The sequence below is a fragment of the Hyaena hyaena genome, unplaced genomic scaffold, assembly GCF_003009895.1.
Source record: "Hyaena hyaena isolate Hyena2069 unplaced genomic scaffold, ASM300989v1 scaffold_84, whole genome shotgun sequence".
Taxonomy (NCBI): domain Eukaryota; kingdom Metazoa; phylum Chordata; class Mammalia; order Carnivora; family Hyaenidae; genus Hyaena; species Hyaena hyaena.
In genome coordinates, this window is record NW_024080716.1 from 2,944,250 (window position 1) to 2,967,272 (window position 23,023).

A 23,023-nucleotide genomic window follows, 5' to 3' on the forward strand; every position below is an offset into this window, starting at 1 on the left:
ACAGAGTTTTCCCTGAATCAGACACACCTCTACACAGGAAGTGCTAAAGAAGAGGGGAAATGACATGGTTTGCAGAAAAATGGCATCCAACAAAGATGAGCTCACACAGAAGTGGATGTCTACTTGGTATGATTTACAATCCAGGTTTTTCCCTTAAAAGCTCTTGTCAAGGGCACCTAGCCCTTTTATTTCCTCTCAAACTGTATGGGCGTGGACCCTACCCCCAGAGACTTAAATTCTGCAGAAGAAATGGGGATTCTGATGCACCTGCTTAATTAGTTTAGATCAGACTGACTGACAACCTTAGTCTCTCACCTCTCCTGTGGATGTCTGAAATTCCACACAGAGCTGCAATCATTTGTTTACAAACCTCTCTCTGTGGTAGGAAAATTGCCCAGGGAGAGGTTACAATTAAGGCTTTATCAATTATTGATATTTTCAGATAATGAGTGAATGCGTTTCATCACTTGCTTTCCTCAGAGGTAGTTTTGATAATAATCATCATGAAAACGATAATGGATTTCTAGCCTGTGGCCTGTCCTTCCTCTACCTTCTGAGGAACACAACCACCTTACTCTTCCACGATACTTTACAGCTGGCTACTTCACCATTTAGTCATCTTTTTAGCATGTCCCCTGTTTGTGGATGAGGAAAATAAAGTAACTTCTCTAGGCATGCTCTTCTATCACCAGCCTAGATGAGGAAGAAACTCTGAGAGAAACAGCCATTCAGGTTGGTAGAGTTATTCAACTACTTGACAAATGGCCCAGAGGCACAATAGCACTTTCTCAGGAACGTACAGTGAGTCAGATCCTATCCCAGACCATAACTTCATCCAAGCATGGCAATCTTGAAATAATTAGAAAAACAAGCTAAGAATTTATTTTTTTTATTAAAAAAAAAACACAACACAGCTTATTGAAAAAGAGTAATGCTTTATACAAATTCCCATTACAAAACTCCAAAATATCTATTTGTCTGTTTCCAGGCACAGAAGTGGAGTACAAAAATATCAGAATTGGATAAATTCTGGTATACCAATTCTGTTGGCCATTTTAGACTATCAATTTCTCTGTAGAGTTTAGCAACTAGTAGCCACATACATTTACACTCAGACATCGTCAGGATCTATGTATGAGAAAGTCTCCTTAAATTATACCTTCTAAGAACATGGAGTTTCAGACTTGGAAGACACAGTAAAATTTTCTGGTTCATATCCTCATATGATGCAGCCCTTTAGGTAACTTCCCCCGTGGGGTTTCACCATGAATTATCATTCCCAAACCACCTATTCGAGTAGCGCTAGCTGCCAGCTAATAGCAACACCCTGTATATGCTGGCCAGTTACTATAACTCAAAAATCTTCCATACTTTGGCTTTGCTAATGCTCACACTTCTGTTTTACCCATTACATCTGCAGACTTGTCCTCAATCAAGTCTGCATTACTGAAAGGAGAAGAGCTTAGCCACAAAAAGCATCAGGCCATACCGATGGAAGAAACTAAGACTTCCTCAGAATCTTTTCCATTTAGTAAGCCGAATTTCACTTCAGTGCCTCAACATGTGAGAGATTAAGGCAGGAAGGCCATTTCTTAAAATTTCTCTCCTTTCAGTGGTTGGAAAAGCAATCCAAAACCTATGCACTTAAATGTTTAATTCTTTTTTTGTAGAGCATTTTTATTTTTACCTTATAAAACCACGTTTACACGTATCCCATCTTACTGGGTCCCCACAACAGCCCTGTGAGGTAGGCAGGTCAGGAGTCACAATCCCCTTTTTACAGATGAGGCAATAAATCTGGGGCAGCCAAGTGACTTGCCCAAACTCACATAGTAATTGATAGCACCAAGATTCAAATCAGGTCTCTGGACACCAAAGCCAACACCCTTCCATTGCATCATCTTACTCTAGTGAAGTAGTAATTTCTCAGACAGGAAAACTAATAGCAATTGCTAAAAAGGGACAGGGAATCAAAAGCATGTTATACACAGCTGACAGAAAGGAAATGGACCAGTGGAGAAAGGAAGGTGCTGAGTGATGTGAAGGCGTTGTAGAGGTTGGGTTCAGCGACTTCTTAACAGCCAATTGAGCAAATGAAAACACTACTCGTGCATAGTTCATGTTCAAAGAATGAGTATAATATCAACTAATTGATACTTACACCGCCTCTACCAGCTGGTTAAGTATCATTATCTCAATTTGACAGATGGGAAAGGAGGAGAAAGATTAAGTGACGCGCTTACAGCTAGAGAGAGAAGATTTGTCATCAGCTTATCACTACAGGAAGTTTAGCACTTCATTCAGACACATGAGCCATTTTTCTCTAGAAAGAGGTAAACTACATGATAATTATATGTGAGGAAACAATATGGTTGAAGAGTGCGGGGAGAAAAAGGTAGTTTGGGGGGATATACAGCTGTGAATAAGTAGCTTAAAAATTCAATCAGTAAAATCGTGTTACAACACCTGAGAAAGCAGCACACAGCAACTCAATCAGACAAATATTTTCAAAGCAAACAAGAGTGTTGTAAGGCAGAGTACAGAAATCGTGTGGGAAGGTCAACAGGAAAATACCATCTGGTCATACAGAAAGATATGCTCCTAAAGCTCTGATTTGTAAGAGATTCTTACTGACTCGAGGAATTAAACTGGAAGCATATGAAATGTGTGACCAGATTCAAGGTTTAAGATCAACTTCATAAAAAACAATAAAGACATGAAAAATGACGGATGACAAAGCACATGGTGTAAAACTGTAATAAAAATAATGTAAAAGAAGCACATGAAAAGGGCACCTGTGAAGAAGTGAAGAAAGTCACACTTGATAAAGTAGGTTAGCACTTCTGTCAAAGACCCCGAAAGCTCATGAAAGAGGGAAAATGATATTTGACCTATTATATACGTGTCCATACAGAAGAAGAGAAACACACCAAATAAACTGCTTTTTTAGTCAATATAGAATTAAATATATTTTTTCTTTTTTTAGATATACATTAAGTATACCAGTACCAACATAATAAGAGCTTTTGCTATCGAACTTTTTATAGAAAAACATGTATATATACATATCTATATATATTTATGGAGCGCCCCGTCCCCACATTTGAGATGATTACTCAGTGGGAAGCAGTAATAAAAATGGAAAAGGCTTCCTCCTGTATTGAGGAAAGGAGATAAAATAAGACTAAGCCATTTTTAGCAATGGATATTTTTTTTTAAATTTCATTTTGGTGTTTTTGGTTTTTTGTTTCTTTTTTTTTTTTTTTTTTTGGTTTTGGTTTGTTTTTGGTAATACCACAGTTCCGACTACAATAGTCAAAAGTCTAAGGTCAATTACAGTATTACAATGTCCATTTTCTATTTGTTTCAACAGTGCTGTCCCCTTCTGCTTCTGTGTCACACGTAGTCTTTCCCACTGGAAGGTGCAGGTTTGGGATAAGGCCGTGGGGTTGGGTAAGAGGTTGTTTTCCGGGGACAGGAACAGCAAAGTAGGGCACCTCCCAGAAGGCAGAGAGAAGCAGCAGCCCAGCCAGTGAAGAGGGCCTGACCAAATTCATACCTACGAAGAGAAGACAGTGCATTTGTTTAATCAATGGATCATTGAAACCTTTTGTAATATAATTAAGGACGGAAATCAATATCATTACATTTTTTTCCAATTAAAAACAAATCCTCCATGATCCCTTGGGTGAAGTGCTCTCCAGTTTATGAACACATACGTAAGAAAATGTTTACATTACAGTTGCAGACACTTTGCAACAGTAGCTCAGGCAATATGTCATGCAACACCTGGTGAATCACACACATATTTCCAAAGACTTTACCACATGTAGGAGACTCGTAAAGCATGTTTATGACTTAGACCATGATTCTCAGGTTAAACTTAACAAGAAGCAACCATATCCTGTAAAGAGACTGCTAGAGAGTGATGGAGACTATTAGAATTTTCAATAGTTGATCCTAGGTACCTACGTACACTGAAGTCAGAAATGTATGGTTTTCATGAGAGACTCTTGAATGCTGAGAACAAACTGAGGGCAGATGGGGGTGGGGGAGAGGGGCAGGGGGGTGATGGGCATGGAGGAGGGCACTTGTGGGGATGAGCACTGGGTGTTATATGGAAACCAACTTGGCAATAAATAAATAAATAAATAAATAAATAAATAAATAAATAAAAGAAATGTATGGTTTTGTAGAAAAGAAAAGAAAAGAAAAAAGAAAAGAAAAAGACTTCTAACCAATTCATAGACCATTCAGATCAAGCTGGTCCAGGTGGATTTATGAAGCCAGGCTCCCGAGGAGAGGATCTATGAATGATGGCGGACCCCAGGGCAGAGGAGCGCTGGGGTGACAAGGCCTGGCTTTGAGTCCTGAAGTAAACTCTCCACTGTTGCACTGCTGGCTAGTAACTTCACGACCCAGCCGTGTGTTTCTGCTTCTCTTAAAGCAGGATAATTCCATCTACCTCAGAGAACGTTTTTCAGGATCATGGAACACCATGTAAATGACACCTATACAGTGCCAAGCAATTTCTAAAGTGCATTCACAGGCATTACTGATAAAATGTTAGCCTAGTGACCCTTTGCAATCTCCGTCCCTAAATGGTAAGTCTTAGGGAATGAGCTCCGACAGGATCACGATCACTGCAGTATGTGTTCTCTTAGACGTCAGTTATTATATGAAGAGAAGCACACCTTATCTCTCCGATCACTGTGATTCTTCACCCATTCATCCTAGCACTAAACAAACAATAATTACACCTTAACATCCTGCCTCTGAATGCAGTTATTAGGCTTTAATGATGTGAGCACAGTGAGACAAAGAGCCTTGTTGCAGATCAAAGAGTGTTGTTACGTGAGAGCTAAGAATCAGTTCTTTTATTTCCACGACTTGCAATATTAAGAAGGATGACCTTAGCAAAGCCAATTTTATAGCTGTTATGGAACAGAAAATTTCAAAGTGGTGTCTCAACTTATTTTTTTCATAAATAAGTTAAATTGGTTTTTTCCTTAAATAAAATTAAGCTGTTGAGAATGAAGTACTATTCACTAACTCCTCCAGGAGTACTATTTTTTCAATCACTCATAAACAGTGTGTTAACTTATAAATAATTACTTAATCATTCAAGTGCAGTAAATATTGGGATATACTTCAAAAAGGAAATGTTAAATGTGTTAACATCTTTATTGATTTTAAAACAATGAACAAGAAAAAAGGCCCAGCATACAGTTGACAAGTATGAGACTTAGAAATTTTCTACTTTTAAGTGAATTTTGTCATCAATCTAGGCTGTTAAAACAATTATCAAACTCATTTTACCATCAGTTAGAGGCCTTTCAGATTATTTTCAAGTTTGACTACAGTTTCATAAACTTCCCAGCAAATATGGGAAGCTATGGCACTAGCTGGACTTTGCAGAACATAAAAAGGCTATTTTCTCAGAGAACAAACTATTTTATAGCATTACCTGGCATTGACCGGGGTCATGGGGTCATAAAATTCTTGAACAATTCTATTGCCATACCATGCTGTGGCAACTAAAACTGCCAGACCTACAGAAATTCAAACAAATGACTGTTAATCACTGTGGGACAAGGAACATAAATATACAGCCCATTAAATTTATAAGAATTTTATAAGACTTGAATCTCATCAAGAGTGCTGACATTTTTAATTTAGTCAATTTTAATTTAGACAACTTTAACTCAGGGAGCCTGGAGACTCAGACATGATTTATTCCAAGTATTCTGTTGAGAGAGACAAAAGTATTGAGTTGAAGTTGGACATGGTTTACACTCTTCATATCATCTTATTCACTTATAGTCCAAGGGCACAGGCACAAATAATGCTTTCTGGGGAAATAACCCAACAGCTTGATGTCAGCTAAGATCCCCTTCAAAGACACTGTTACACATTAGTGTACTAAACTACTGTTGATAAAACCTTGTCCTTATTAGTATAGACAGAGTCACTTGCAAAAGAGAAGATGAAAATCCTCCATTTTTCTTGACCCAAATTTGAAATTTACATTTCTACAGGATCAAAAGGAAAGTAAACAACTAGATAGCAAGAAGAGCGGCACCTGTCTCAGTATGGACCAAATCCTACGCCCCAGCATCAGGTGCCATGCCAGATGGACATGTCAGCATGTCCTCAATTTCTCATGAGCTTCCTATGTCTGTAATACCAGGGAAACAACTGAGCCAACATAATTACTTCTATCATTTATAAGAAGTGTAAAATATCTCAGCATTTCTTATCCAAGGAGATTAAATAGCTTCTTTTTACTGTAATTCTACAAAACCATCAATATAAACACATTAAAAATGTCCGTGCTATTCCCTGTTGCCACTCTCCCTCCTCCCTGCCACCCTCTGCCAAAAGTGGTCCAATCCAATTGTCTCTAATACTGGACAGGAAACACTATTGCTTTAGGCTACCCAGACAGACTATGAGAAGGCTCTGGAAATTGCTACCCTCACTTCCTAGGAAGTCTGTTAAACAGAAGTGGGGGTGTTGTACTTACAGAAGTTATGAGAAAATAAGCAAAGAAAAGGCACTATGCAGTATGGTTACTCATAGCCTTTGGGACCAAACTGTTGGGAATAAAGGGCCATCCATACTTTTTCTGACAGGAGCTAATTTGAATAAACTCAAAGACTGATCCCTTCAGCCAAATCTTTAGTAAAGCTACAGGCACTCTACCTTCATTATTGGTAAAATCCCCATATGATGCTGGGCTAAATGCCCCTACAAAGTCTTTTGTCAAAGAGAAAATGAGAAAAAGAAGTCTAAGTCTAGCTCTTTCTTATGGTAGATTATATCACTGGTGTCATTTAAAAAAACCAATAGACTACTGCATACACTATATAATGTTAATACACTGTTTATAATTTATAGTCTATTATTTTATATATTTACACATATACTATTTTATATACATACACATAAACAATCTTAATATAATTCTTATTTTTAAATTTTTTAAATGTTTATTTTTGAGAGAGAGAGAAAGACAGAATGTAAAGTTGGGGAGGAGCAGAGAGAGGGAGACACAGAATCCAAAGTAGGCTCCAGGCTCTAGGCTGTCAGGACAGAGCCCGATATGGAGCTTGAACTCATGAACCATATCATGACCTAAGCTGAAGTCGGACACTTAACTGACTGAGCCACCCAGGCACCTCTTATTATAGGATTTTATAATGGAACTGTCTACATCTTCTTCTGATACTCATTTTCTCTAAGGTCACATATGTGACTCCTCAATCAACAATTGAATAAAGCAACAAATACGTATGTATTGTCTATGGAAAACAGAACTTCATTACTTTATCAAGGCTCTCTCTTTCTTAACTCACCTAACCTAATTTCCTGCCATTCCAATGTTCCACTTCTACTCCATTTGGCCTTTTCTCTTCACTTCTCTATAGTACATCCTGTTTATTCTGGAATCAGGTCTGTCTGACTGGAATGTTGTCCTCATTTTTCTCCAAAAAATCCCACTCCCTTCCATTGCTCACAGACCTGTATGATTCACACATTTTTCACATTCTCTGTCATTACTCCCCATCTTTGCTACATAATGCCTGTGGAGACCCTACAGAAAATTTCTGAATCATTTAGAATTATTCTTTACTATTTGCCAAATAGAAAATACCTCTCTTCACCAAGAAGACGGGTTCTAGCAAAGCAGTTGGCACCTGGAACCTCAATGAACAGACCTTTCTACCATGAGCACAGATTTCAAATTTTCATTTGGATCCTACTTGAGAAAGTGAAAGTCGACGTGACTTAAGGTTTCTGTGTCTCCACAATTTTAAAGGAACTGAAATAAATCATTCAAGATTTTAAAGGAAATGAAATCAATTCAAGTGCAACAAATCCAGCAAAATCTCAGGAAACTGAAGATGAGGTCCTCAACCATGCCAGAGACAGATTAGTCAGGTGGAGGGGGGGCAGGGTTGCTCTTACCTGCAATGAGAAATATCACGCCGCCAAAGACAGCCATCCGCATCTTCTGCACCTCATCATCTTCCATGCACTTCATACACTTCATGCCAACAGTGGCCACAAAGATGGCTATAAGACCCAGAAGGATGCCAATCACCATCAAAGCGCGGGTTGCTTGCAAAGTGCCTGGCAGGAAACATTTTACAACATGTAAAAATGATGCCTACGCCAACAAGAGAAGAGTGAATGAAGGCCAAGGATATTCAATACAGTAGGGAAGAGATAGAATGAACTAGGAGTCAGTTCAGCCCAGATCCAGTAATGTTTCTGCAGGTACCCAACACAAAGTTCTCTCCAGAAAAACAAATGCCTGGCAGGATGATGAATCAGAAGCCCTTCAGCTCTCACATTTTATGTTTTCAACATGAACTTCAAATTCTCCGGAAAAATAATTAATGGTCTGGTTGAATGGGTTCAGCAGAGCTAATACATCTCTAATCCTCACTAACAGAGTACTTTTAATTCTGAAATAACAATCATATGTATTATCCTTAATGTTAAACCATTTATAATTAAAATGGCTTACAATACACTTTGGTAATAGTCAACAGCTTTATACTCCAGTCACCAAGCTTCAGGAAAAAAACAAGTGAATTGAGAAGATGAGTAATCAATTTCTCAAAGATTATCATGGTTGGATAAGTAACGTTTGCATCTCCAGTGACTGGGCTAGGGGTGGGGTATATAGTTGTCATTGTCTTAGAACAAAACCAAATAAATGTTGAAATGTTACTTTGGAATATAGTAGCTTTATTTTCAGAGATATCACCAGTGTTCAAAACTGTTAAACTGTCAGATTCTAAAGCAGCAGACAATAATTTAATGTAGTATTTCTCACAATTCCACTAATTTTCTCATTTCCTATTATTGTCGTTGGTGTGCTAAATCATGATCAAATAGATACAATCGGCTTTGGGAGATTATGCCAGTATGTTTCTTAAAGAGTAAAAACAGGACATCATCACTGGGCATTTTCAATTTCACAGACTGAAAAAAAAAGTTTTTCCCTTTCAACTTTTTCTCTCACTTCTGGGAAAATGAGTTTGGTTAATTGTAGATTTTTTTCCTCCTTCAGATAAAGATCATTATCTTATTGACAGTGTTAACATGTGACACTTAGTTTTGCATGTATAAATATTATTTACATTGTAACAAACTGTGCCATCTTGGGTAAGCTAATTATTATTCTTTGGGACCATGCTTCTATTATGTAAAGTATGAACGATGATATCGCTGACCAAGGTTGAAACACATACTTCTTGCTGGTCTTCAAAAGGGGCTGACATGATGGAAAGGTCTTGTATCTCATTATCAGACTGATACCTAGGCTCAATCTTATTAGGCTCAGGGTGGAAAACTTAAATTCCCAATCGCAATTAACTCTAAAGATTTCTAAAACATCATTCAATTTTAATGTTTTAATATTTACATCCAATCTCTGATAAAATCACAAGAAGACTCAAAGGTATTTTTTACTGTATCTGAGAGATATTTTGGAAGCCAAGATAATGTTTTATTTGATTTAAAATTTTTTTTAATGTTTATTTATTTGCTTTTGAGAGAGAGCGTGAGAGAGAGCAAGAGTACAAGCAGGGGAGGGGCACAGAGAGAGAGACACACACAGAATCTGAAGCAGCCTCCAGGCTCTGAGCTGAAGGCACAAAGCCCGCCGAGGTGGGGCTCGAACTCCTAAACCACGAGATCATGATCTGAGCTGAAGTGAGACACTCAACCGACTGAGCCACACAGGCGCCAATGATTTAATTAAATGCCCAAACAGAGACACCCATCCTTACATATCCACCTCCTTCAAAGTGTATGTGGGCACATGTGTACCCTACCCACACACTTCGCTGAAGATTCCAGAGGAGTATAAGAATTGCTTGCTGAATGAAAGCACATGTCCCATGCGCATTTCCCAGGAACGGAAGCTGCTTATTAGATTAGCGTAAACCTCCTTCCTTGGCATCACAAACAGTCCTGTGGGAAGAGGAGAGAAGTACCAGGGAGCCCACTGCTATAGTGTGTCCTTCTTTCTCATTCCTCCCCGGGTTTGGCAAAGACAATCATTACGTAACAGGGAAATGACAAGTAAAAGAACTAAGTTCTTGTACGTAACACCAATTTCAGATTCGGTCCCAAATTCTAAGAAGAAAGCATTTCAGGCAAAAGGATCCTGGAAGAGAAAATACTGAAAATCACAGGACAATCCATATGCCAGGAGGAAAGGATGACTCCTGTCTGCTTGCCTGGCGCTGTATTTTTTCTTTTTTTAGTTTATTTATTTATTTTGAAAGAGAGAGAGAGAGAGGAGCAGAAAAAGAGGAAGAGAGAGAGAATCCCAAGCAGGCTCCATGCTGCCAGCGCAGAGCCTGACATGGGGTTCGAACCCACAAACTGTGAGATCATGACCTGAGCCAAAATCAAGAGCTGGACACTTAGCCTCCTGAGCATATCCAGGCACCCCACTGCCGTGGTGTTAAAACTACAAGCCCTATCTCCTGAGAAGGACCTGAACCCGGGAAAAATGGGGACAGTCAGTCACTCTACTGGAGGGTGACACAAGGTGACAAATAAAATGAGGTGGGTTTAGCATGGTGGTCAGAAGGCATAGACCATGCAGGGCTTTGCAAGCTGGAGTAAGGGGTTTGGTGTTTATTCTAAGTGTAATCAGAAGTCATTGTAGGGTCCTAAAGAAGAGGTGGCAGGATTTTTACCTTCCATATAGAGAGCACAATTAGCAAATATTCTTCCTATGACAACCCTTCAAATACACAGCGTCTTCCACATCTCTCAGCCTCTTCCGCTGTTTTTCTCAAAAACGCTCGGGTTCCCAACATTTATTCGTCACTTTTATTGTTAAACTCTGATGTCTCTCCCTGTTTTCCACTTTGTTTGAGTTGTAGGGCCCCCAACCTGACCCAGAGCCTGTAATAATCATCCTGATCTGCACTTCACGTAAAAACAACAGGCCACCAGCCCCGCAGGTCTGAGCACTTGAATCACAAGGTATTCTTCACGAGGAGTTTCCTGGGCCTCAGTGTCATGAGTCAGACTTGTATAAAACCACCCGGGCAGGGAGCGCACACAGATACACTACTCCCGGGCTCCGTCTGTACTCACCTGGAATGATCTACTACACACAGTTTTCATCTCTAAGCTTTCCCCCTTCCAGGCCTCCAGGAAAGCACATTTGGTTCATGCCACACCCAGTTTATTCTTTCCCCCAATTTCACAAAGTTTCTAAGGAGGAGGACACATATTTTGTTCTGTTCACTAGAAAAGCCCTGTCATTTTATTTCTTTACAGAATAATGAATGCTTTGTACAATGAACAAAAAATAATGGAGAAAATAGAAGAAACCTGCTTAGGAATCATGTAAGCCATATGGAACAGGGGATCATGTTTCCTTCTTAAAAATCTGATAATTGTGTTCTTTGGCAAAGCAGTATTTTTCTCCTCTCCTTTTCACTTACATCTCGACATCTACTGACTTACACAATTTCTTTCTATGTTATGATACTGGATGTGCATCAAACACAAAGTCTCATCTTCGTTGGAGACATTTGGGTGAATTCTTAACTATAGTGATATGTGGGTGGGGTGGTGGTGTTTTAAAAAAGGCTGAGAATCATAACAACATGAAAACTCACTAGTTAGGCATACGAAACAATGGATTACAAAGTCGAAGTGAGCAAGTGTTGTGTTACAAGTTATGAGAATTTTATATGGAGATAGAATCTAAATTGCACAATTTTCAGCTGAACCAGATGGATCCTTCAAATTAAGGTCTTATGGAAGCCTTTTAAGTCAGAGGTCTAAAATCTGTAATTGTGAACTCCTTGAGGTCTTGGCCCACATATTTATTCTATCCAAAACACTAAGAAGAGTACCTGGCAAGCTACATGGATTATTCAACCTGTGTTCAATTAATTCAAATTGGAACAAGTTTTTACTTTTTTAAAAAATTTGCACTAATAGGGAAAAACACTCTTTTGTGTTTAGCTTAATCTTTGATACATCCATGAGAAACGCCTCTTTAGGGAGTCTGGGGAAAAGAAAATGTTGCTATATAAAGCCAGACTTAGTTTCGATCATTAAAAGCCAGAAACTTAAACAAGAAGGGAACAAATCATACTTTTTGCTTCAGTTACTTATTTTTTTAGCTTTCAAATATTTACAATTCTGCATTGTATGAGCTTCCAAGTCCCCTGTCCACCACCCCCCCCCCATGGAATAATAATGAGCAGGATAAAGAAGTTGAGAAATCTTTGAAAGCCACAAAACCTCATGTTAGACCAGATAGATACAGTATAGCCTTGAACTATTAACTCTGAACTGGTCTAATTGGATCAGCTCTGGAAGCAAATGTGTTCCTTTCCTGGCCCTTTAAATTTGGAGTTACCTCTACTATATTTTTATCACTGACCAAAGTCGTCTGTGGGGAAAATGGTTAGCAAACATTCAAAAAGTTACACTATTGTTTCTCATCCATTATTCAGCAGTAAATAGAGGAGACAGTCTTTTAATTACACTTAGCTAGACCGATAATCTTGAGATTAAAGACCCCCTAAGGGGTTCTCAACAGTTTCAACCCGAAAGTATAATTTGAAAAAGTACTTACAAAGATCTCTACTTACAAGACAAGAAATGAGTGAGAAGTTACTGATCGACTACAGTTGGGTTAATCAACATAAGTGTAGAAAGACAAGTATAGACAAGTATGTCAATTTTTTTCCAAAGTTTTTTTTTTTTAAATCTTACTGTACAGGCTGCAGAATCTCCTGTAAATACCTGACATTGCATATGCTACTTACTGGCCAGTTTGCTATATCATTACCTTATGTGGTATGTATCAAACAAAATCAATTTTCATTTTATCTGCATCCTTACACAGTCCCCCTTTGCATGAGTAGTTGCTTAATAAGTATTAGGCAAGTAAATGAACTGACCATTGGGGAATTAGAACATAAACACTCTCTTCCCTGCAATTAAATGAGCTCATCACAGGCTCACAGAACTATACTCCCATGGCTTTTTCACTTTTACTCAAGTTCAAAGTTTCTCAAGAGTTCTCATTGTTAGGATTTCTAGTTTATTGACGCGTAAGATGGTGGCCACTGCGTATGACCTCAGGACACTGCCGCGGACAGTCACTGAAGTGGTCTGGGGTGATTCAGGACTTAGCACTTCTCAGGATGTCCCGAGTAGTTTCACTATCTTTTTTGTTTGTTTCTTAGAGAAGCTGCCTCATGATTAAATGTATGTTTCTATATTACCACTTACCCATCGCTCCAATCAGGGAAACCTAAACTATGCCACTTGCTTCTTAGCCTTCAACCACCGCAGTTAGTAACAAAGAATGTTGGCACTGGCACTTCTATATCATCTCAGCTGTATCCGTGGGAGCAAGAATAAGGCCTGGCTTACATTTGTTGAGTGGATGAATGAATCATGGATTCATCTCCCCATCCCTCTCACTCTGCCCTGTTTTATAAGTGGGGAAACTACAGCCCAGAGAGATGAAGCGATTTACCATAATACACATAGCGACTTAACGCAAAACTGGGGTAAGAACTGAGAACTTCTGATTTCAAGCTTGGATTTTTTAATTTTTACTTTCATCATTCCAAGAGTCAGAACTAACTCATGAAACAGAGTTGAACACCGGTGGCCCCTCTTGAACAGCCCTGGGATGCAGCATGTGATATGTAGACTGGGGAAATGTAAGTGGGCACCTTCCTCTCTGCCAGTGGTTTAAAGACTTTAAAGTCCAAGTCAGTGATTTCGTCTCTTTGATTGAGCCTGACATCATGGGGAGAGTGCTGGGAAACCTCACTGACAACCAATACTCATTAAGCACACCTACACACATGTGGATTCATGCAAAGCGAGTTGAACAGGCTAGAGGAGCTTATAAACAAATTACAGAATCCCAAATTTACATGAGGCTTGGGAGAGTCTAGCCTAACCTTCCATTTGTCTGGTGCTTGGATTTTCCCTACAAGATTCCTACAAAATGCTTACTTCTCGGCTTGCACACCTCCCACACTGCAGCCTCCTTGGGCAGCCCAGTCTTTGGACAGCTCTAGCTATTAAAATCAAGCAAGAAGAAACAAAGAACTCAGTGCGTAAAATAGACACAAGCTTGCCAAAAGTTTGAGAACTGGATCAGCACAAGGCGAGATGTACAGTTTAATCAGAAAAAGGTTACTGCAGCTATTATTTAACACTCCCCATTGCATATGGCAATTCTCAGCTGCAGGAGTCATCAATGTCATAAACATCTCACACTCGGGATGGAATTGAAATGGTCTCAGCCCTGGTAAAACCACAATATACAGTGTAACATTGTTTCCCCAGGAAGTTTTTCAGTTACATTTTCGTAAACTACTTTGCCAGACCCACCTAAAGAAAGCCCAGTTGTATCCCATTTCCTATACTGGTTTCAATACCCTACATTCCTTTCGATATTTTATGAATGTCGCACGCTTTTTATACCTGACACTAGTTAGAGCAGGGAATCGAGGACTTTTAACATGTCTATCGTTACAAAACTTGATAAATTTCTCTACCTCCATCCTAAGATGCCAGATGGGCTCCACCAGCAAAGTAGAACAAGGTACAATTTCAGGACACTTCTAGTCAAGCTGTAAGCTCAAAGCACTTCCTGGAATGCAAACCTTTACAAGGAACACTACTGACATTTAAGATAATCATTCTCTTCTAGATGTTACAAAACTGTGCCCAAGCCAGCCAGTGAATCACCAGCCCGGGTCTCTATGTTAGGTGAGGGTGAGGACCACAGCCCAGACAGAGAAACAGAAAGGTTCACTGGGCTTCATCCGAAGGCATCTGGTGAGTCACTGCAAGGCTGGGAAAGTACCTGTGCGTCAAGGCTCCCTCTTTTGGGAATCAGTTTTGAGAGAAAGGCCTCACCTCCACTTTGGATAAACCCTGGCTTTAACCGAACCAAAGAGAGGAATCTAATCTGGAGTTAAAGCATCAGGAAGAAACCTCTAGGTTTCTTCTAGGTTTCTGCCAGGGAGTAGATTTCGTCCTTCCACAATGGCTTCAAAAGCTGTAACTGCTGTATGACCGAGGAGTAAATGGAAGTAAAACATTTTGACACTTTCTCATGTATAGCAATGACCCGTTGGAGTATTTACAACATGGATCAGTTTGGCCATGGATTCTACTTGGCCACTTGAGGAAGTAAAAGGAAACCTATTTAAACATGTTGAAAATGAACTATTTTGATCGGCAGAATCAGAGAGCACTCTGGAATCATTTAAAACCTTCTCTATCTTCCAGTTCCTCAGTATGAAACGCAAAATGCCTGACACCATTTTCTCACACGCATCATCTTCTCCTGGGGAGATTCAATGATTATCTAAGGGAGCATACTTAATAGACTTCTTGTATTTGGGATCCTAATAATATGGGAACTTTGAAAAATGGAAGGGACAATACTCAAAACCACCATGCACGGTGACAAACCAAATCCCATGGGTGCTCAAGCTGTTTGAACAGGTTCAGGCCAGATTTAATGACTACACGTGAAGGTTTGTGACAGAGCCACACGCAGCAGGTGGACAGGGCAACAGAAGTCAGCTTGCGTGATGACGGCGTGACTCACCCTCAGCACGAGAAGGGGGCTGACGGGCAGGCTCATTTGTCCAGGTAAAGACTAAGGATGCTTTTCTTCGAGTTAGTCCAAGGGCATATGAGGCAAGGAGGTGCAGGATGACTAGTGGAGTATCTCAAGGAAGGTACTCCAGCCATCAACTGCTATGACCCAAGTAAGTGGCAATTTAATGCATTTCTGAAAAGGCACTCAAAAGCTTTGACCTAAAAACATGAAGAGCAAAAAGGCCGTCCTGTGCATCCTTCTCCCCATCATCCTTCGAAATATTTCTCCCTACATAACCCTTTCCCTCTTGACCGAAGAACGGACATCCATTACACACGCATTCCTCTGAGGAAGATGGAGGCTTGGAGAAGACGTACTGCCTCTCTCACTGCCTTCTTCCCCGGCTGAGCTCTGCCTTCCTCCACCACTGTCTCCTCTGCCACATTTTCTCTAGTGCCCTCACTCTTCCCTCCATGCTACGATGGGAGCTTATTTAGAACCTTTCTTTCTCGTCACCCTTTTCCACCTGCCACCAAACCTACACTTTCCAAAATTAACACGGCACAATCTGCCTCCTCTACAGAGTCTGGCTTGAAAGCTAACCCGGAGTCATGGAAGAGAATGCAACGAAGCCTCCCCACACTTAGTGGATCTCAAAAATCAAAAGAACCAGAATCTTCAAGCTCAAGTGTGGGTACTAGACACCAGGTTGGGACATTCCATGTAGGGATGTGGCTTTTCCTATGAGAACTCAGTCAAGATAGATTTTAAAACCCTCACAATGTGTCTAAAACTTTGAGATTGTCTATTAATTGTAGAACCTGGGAAAGCTACCAGGCTCCACACTTTCCAAAGCATAGCGTCTTCTTGACCAACCCAACCAGCTCTTCCATTTACACAGAAACTTACAATGTCCAGGAAAGGCCTACGATCTGAAGCTGGAGGCTGGCCTTCACCCACTCGATCTCCACCTCACTCTCAAGGGAATTTAAGATGAAACCACGCCTCCAGGACAAAAGTATCACCCAGGGAATTAGAGGGAAAATCAGAGCGGAGGCCAGGGCCTCTGTTTTCCCAAACCACAGTTCTTTTGCTTCTTCGCGACAAAGCACCTGATCAGAAGACCTGATCAACCGAAGTTTCATCGTGTAATTACATCACGGAATCAACTGGTAGCCTCTAGCCCAAAACATAAGGAGCCCCTGAGGGGCTGGGGTCTCGGGTTCGGGGCCGGGGGTGGGGGGGGTGGGGAAGGCACTCACTGTTCAGATTCAGCAAGGAGTCGAAGACTTTGCACTGAATCTGCCCGGTGCTCTGGGACACGCAGGACATCCACAGCCCCTCGTAGATGGCCTGGGCCGTCACGATGTTGTCGCCGGCGTAGGAGTAAATCTTCCACTGGGGCAGAGCCGTGCTGACGATGGAGCCGATCCAGCCCAGGAAGGCCAGGATGAAGCCTAACAGCTGCAGCCCCGCGTTGGCCATGGCTGCTCGGGCGCGCGCTGGCTCGCCGGCGGCAGGTGCAGGGGGCGGAGCGGGCAGGTGCGCACCTGGGACTCCGCGGGGCGCCGGAGCCGCGCAGGGGAGGTTACTGCGGGGAGCCCGGCTCCTGGTTGCTGCCCCTGGAGAAGCTGCGGGCCAGGGTCCGGTCTGGGTCGGCGCTGGAGTTGGGACGCGAAAAGCTGCGCGGCTGGCGGCTCGGGGACTGAGACGCCAACCTGCTGGGCGCCGCGATTTAAAGCGGCTCCGCCCCCGGCCCGCCGAGCCCGCGCAGCGCCCCCTGGCGGTTTCGGGGCGGCTCAGGGGGAAAGCGGTGGGGAGCGCGGGCCTGCTCCCTGGGCGGGGCGCTGTGGGGACCCCCTGGGGGCGATCGGGGGGCAGTGTGCTGCTGCCTCCTTCTCGCTCATAACCCCCCTTCTCCTCCTGTGAGCCTTCCCAGGCTTTGCATTCATTCACCTACATTTACCCCAAAATGATTCTATATGTGGAAACGCTAAAGGTGCATAAAAGATAAAAAAAAAAAAAAAAAAAAAAAAACAGAGGCCTCAGGAGACCCACGGTTTCATTTTCAACTTTATTTCACTATCTCATTAAAAGGCATTTTCTGCTTATCCCCACAACACTTCCCCTCCGTCACACACACTTCTCTCTCTTTTGTTCCTCTTTCTCCCCCTTCTTTCCTACCTCTGTCCCCTTCTCTGCGTGATCTCACCTTGAATCATATACTTCTGTGCGGGTTGCTGGAAATCTTTTTACTTTATAGGTTGGGAAACTGAGGGCCATAGAGGAAAGATGATTTTCCTAAGAGCACACAGCAAGTTAGTAGCACGGCCAGTACTTTCTACTACAGAGTGGGCTGAGATTGACCTAAATATATCACCCTTTAATCTATTATCATCATTATGAAAGTGCAGCCTCCCCTCCCCTACTCCTATACACACACACACACACACACACACACACACACACACACCACATCAGCCTCTTCCCTACAGCAGTTTGTTTGTCTTAGAGCCGTGATTATTTCTCAGAGGGACCTGGCCAGCGGGCACCCCCACCATGGCCCAAAGAGTGTTTCATTAATGAGTTACCAGACAACCATTCATCAAAGGCGAGAGCATCTAAAAGTCCTCCCTCAGGGGTGCCTGGGTGGCCCGCTTGGTTCAGTGTCTTGGTTTGGCTGGGATCATGGCCTCAGGATTCCGTGGGTTCAAGCCCTGTGTGGCTCTCTGCTGTCAGCACAGAGCCTGCTTGGGATCCTCTGCCTTCCTCTCTCTCTGCCCCTCTCCTGCTCATGCATACGCTCTCTCTCTCTCGCTCTCTCTCTCAAAAACGTGAAAAATAAAGCCTTCCCCCAGGGGAAAGAGAACTTGGCTAGGATTCAGGAAGTCAGGGTCCTCGTTCTATTTTGGGGCCACCCCCTCAGGTTTTAGTCTAGCTGAGCCTCTAGTTTCCCTCCACAGGTTTCTGAAGCTTCCTTCTTTGTCGTTACTCAGAAGTGATCTTGTGGTTTGGAATAATTAAAATGTTTTCCCAACTTCTTTTTGTATGTGGTTTGAGTGTGGTAAGCGAAGCTTCTATGATTTTAGTAAAAACAGAAGCACATCAGAGGCAGAAGTAAACATGCCAAGGAGAAAACAGGAGAAGCTTCCATATTTACTATGGGAGCTGCCAGTTTGTCCCAAGGGAGGAAGAGTAAAAAAGAAAAGAAAGGTTCAGAGTCTGAACGAGAGGGATGAAAATGGAGGTGTGGAACGGGGCTATGCACATGTGGGGCAGGTGGTACCTGAGAATCTCTGTACCTTCTGCTCAATTTTGCTGTGAACCTAAAACTACCCCTTAAAAAGTCTACATTGGGGCGCCTGGGTGGCTCATTCGGTTAAGCGTCAGACTTTGACTCAGGTCATGACCTCATGGTTCATGGTTTTGAGTCCCGCCTCGGACTCTGTGCTGACAGCCTGGAGCCTGGAGCCTGCTTCGGATTCTGTGTCTCCCTCTCTCTCTGCCCCTCCCCTGCCCATGCTCTGTCTCTTTCAGAGATAAATAAATCTCAAGAATAAATAAATGTTAAAAAAGAAGTCTATATAAAAGTAAAACAACAACAACAATAAGAGCAAACCCCCTCTCCTCCCCCCCCACTTCTGCCTGGCTATCACCAGATACCTTTTGAAGGTTTAAGTTTAAAGGACAGGTCTGCACAGAGATTTGGAGACTAGCCATGAAGAGGGTACCACACGAGCGAGATGAAGGATTTCACTTGGAGTAAGCCTGATTCACAAGTGAGTGTGTCCTTCTGAAAGTCTTCCCAGACCTCAGGAAAGCTCTCAGTCAGCTCTGACAGGCAGGACCACATCCACTTCGAGTCCCCAGAGTCTGGGCCTGAAGGTAGGAATTCGTTCTAGGTCCAGGTGGCTGCTCTGTGGGCACGTGTGGGTATAGCGGCAGAAGTATCAATCACACGTGACGTGTCTATCCTCCAGGAACACTGAGCTCAAAGGAGGTTCTCAGAATTTGCTGCAAAGCTACACCACATTTACCATGTGAATCATAGAATCCTTTTTGTCGTTGCTCCAGTCAATTCAGAATTAAAACTGTTTTTAGAAATGCGTTTTTTCTGGGGCGCCTGGGTGGCTCAGTCGGTGAAGCGTCCAACTCCAACTCAGGTCATGATCTCACGGTTCAAGCCCCATGCCGGGTTCTGTGCTGACAGCTAGCTCAGAGCCTGGAGCCTGTTTCAGATTCTGTGTCTCCCTCTCTCTCTTGTGCTCTGTCTCTCTCTGTCTCAAAAATAAATAAACATTAAAAAAATTTAAAAAAAAAGAAATGCTTTTTTCTTTGGTGCTCAGATTGGATTAATGAAGACGAGATATGTGTCCAATGAATACATTCGTGCTCGGGTCCTTTTAATCTGCAGGAGGACCTGTTTCTATCGACCTACGGTTCGCAGGGAATTGGAGGGTTGAATTCCGTGGTCAGTATGGCCCTGTGTTCTTGTTTTTGTTTTATTTCAGGGCTGTGTGAGGCCGATTACTTCACTGACCACAACCTTATGTGTGAGGTTGTGGTGAGCGCTGTTTACTGCATTGTCTTCCATGCCCGTCTCTGGTATCCCTAATCCTGTCTAGTTTTCCGTCCTTCCCTCAGTGCACAGAGGTGAGATCATGGCTCAGCATAAATCCATCAACTTAAGAGGAAAAACAACTGACACACATTGGCCTCTAATATACGAAGCCTAAGCAAAAGAGGCATCGCTGTGACTAGGAAGTTTCTAGAAAGGTTGGCGATGGCGTGGCAAATGTCCTGGCCTGTTGAATAGGAAGATCTCCTCTGTACTCTTAAGACCAATTACTTCCTTTCTCCTCTCAATTTCCCTGCCAATAATCATTAGGAATTGACTTCTAAAAGGTCACCCAAGTGTAGAGCTCTATGCCTCTAAGTGATAATAGCTGACGTTTGTGGGTGACATGACATCATTACGAGACTTTTATATGCTCTAGTCCCTCTGTGAAGGTGACAGAGACACAGACGCGTCAGATCACTTACCCAAGATTGTATTTGGTAAATGGCAGCTCGGGGATCCCAAACTACACACCATGGCCTGAAGCACAAGCCTTTAAGCACGCTTCTACGGTAGTTCCCCGTGTGAACGAAAGCAACTGAGGGCCACTGGCTTTTAGGGCTTAGACATCTTTATCCTGTGTTTCTACCCAGTGAGGTGTTCCATACTGAGACTGCTCTCTGGCTCCTTCCTGTGCTTTCTCCATCTCTGCTTCTGTCCACTAAGACCCTCCCCTGGGGGATTAAATCCTGTGCAGGAGGTATTCCAGCCCAGGACAGAGGTCTGGACCAAAAACCAAATAGCCTGCTGGTTTACTCCATGTCCATCTGTAGCTAATGCTTGGGCTCAGCCATAATCCTGAGGACCAGAAATAAGTCCGAGAGAAAATAAGTTCGAGAGATACACCAAGAGACAAGAGTAAAGATGAGATGAAGGGTCATAGAGTGCAGGCAAAGAAACACAGTCCCAAGGGGCAGTGTGACAGACTCTCAGAACCAAGGGATAAGAGTAAATAAGCCTTCAGAATGGTTATTTTCCTCTTCATGGCTCTGCATGTTAACACCGACTTTCCGAGCTCTTCAGGTTATAAAAGCAGAATGGATGGACACATTTCTAAGCAAACAATCTGTTGTGCAATTATTCAGGGCTTGAGAGTGGAACCAGAGTACAAGAGTACAAATGTGCAAGTTTAGCATGAATTTTACTGTTGGAACATGAAGCTTATCAATACTAAAAACCATTGGATCATGTCTATCACAACTGCTGAAAACAGTCTTTTGACTCTTCTTCCAGTGTTTGGAAGGGTAACAGGAATAAGTGTTTAAAAGCACAATGTTTTGGGGCACCTTGGGTGGCCCAGATGGTTAGGCATCTGACTTCAGCTCAGGTCATGATCTCGCAGTTTGTGAGTTCAAGCCCCACATCAGGCTCTGTGCTGACGGCTCAGAGCCCAGAGCCTGCTTCGGATTTTGTGTCTCCCTCTCTCTCTCTGCCTCTGCCTGGCTCATGCTCCGTCTCTCTTGCCCTCAAAAATAAGTAAAACATTAAAAATCTTGTTTAAAAAGCACACATTTTTGAACTCTAATTCTATCACTTACTAATTGAGGAATCCCGGAACATTTGTATAACACACTTGTGTCTTAGATTTTTTTTCTCTTTCAATGAGTAAAACTACTTTATCATGTTGTGATCACTAAGCAAGTTCATATGTGTACATGACTTGGAACAGTAGTTAGTACAGTGCAAGCACCTGAAATAGTAGTTATTATTTCACGCAGAACAGACGTATCTAATTTGCTAATGCTGTCATTTACAAATGATCCTCACATTTGTTCAGAAAGTCTCTTCTCCTTGCCTGGATTCTATTAGAATCTGACTTAATGTCACAGTTAAAGCATGGTGATAGGATACCAGGGTTTCTAGCAGGCAGACACAGTTTTGTATTAAGAAATGGACGAGGCAGCAATGAGAGGGATGGGGGCTTTGAATGAGATGTTCAAGCCCCTTCTCCGGGCCCTGGGCAGGTTTCTCTTCTGTGTAGTGTTCAAGGCAGGGACCAAAGGCTGAGAGGCTCTTTCTGAGAAGGGGTGGGCCAAGAACACAAGAAGGATGGAGACATGGTGGCAAATAAGTCTCTTGCAGATCAGTGTGGCTTGTCAGATGGTTGGGTGGGGGGAAATCCTTGGTTTAAGACTGTTATTAGGTCTCTTCTATATCATGTGTATATAAAGCTCCCCCTAAGGCCCTCCCCTCGCTCACAGCCTGGCAGTTCTATCTCTTCAGAAAAGGGGGGAAAACAATGGAATTTCAGCCATAAAATCTACACTGAATTATAAAACTGTACTTTGAAACAAGTTAGTGAAGAACCATTTCCTCATTTTATCCCGTTGCTTGCGTTTGTTTGGGGGAAAGTTTTCCTTTTCATCATTAGAGACTGTAGAAACACTCCACCAATTTCATCACCAAGAGTCAAAGTTAGGGGCGCCTGGGTGGCTCAGTCGGTTAAGCGTCCAACTTCAGCTCAGGTCATGATCTCACGGTTCGTGGGTTCAAGCCCCGCGTCTGGCCCTGTGCTGACAGCTCAGAGCCTGGAGCCTGTTTCTGTGTCTCCCTTTCTCTCTGATCCTCCCCTGCTCACATTGTCTCTATCTCTCGGAAATAAATAAAAAACATTTAAAAAATAAAAAACTAAACAAAAAAGAATCAAGGTCAAATTACTAATGATACTTTACTTTTAATCTACATAATGTGATTCTAACTATGTTAGTGAGGGCTCTCCATAGACACAGAGTCAATAGAAGATATGTATATACCTGTATCTA

The 23,023-nt window shown here is 42.1% G+C and overlaps 1 protein-coding gene across 1 annotated transcript; it reads right to left on the reverse strand.

Annotated features, from left to right (window-relative positions):
• Positions 1–873: 873 nt before the first annotated feature.
• On the reverse strand, positions 874–17,332 carry CLDN1 (claudin 1). Its single transcript, XM_039234188.1, has 4 exons — positions 16,906–17,332; positions 7,972–8,136; positions 5,468–5,552; positions 874–3,559 (listed from the first exon to the last, which is right to left on the reverse strand). The coding sequence occupies exons 1-4, from the start codon at positions 17,126–17,128 to the stop codon at positions 3,397–3,399; spliced, it is 636 nt and encodes a 211-aa protein (XP_039090119.1). The 5' UTR covers positions 17,129–17,332; the 3' UTR covers positions 874–3,396.
• Between the last annotated feature and the right edge of the window lie 5,691 nt (positions 17,333–23,023).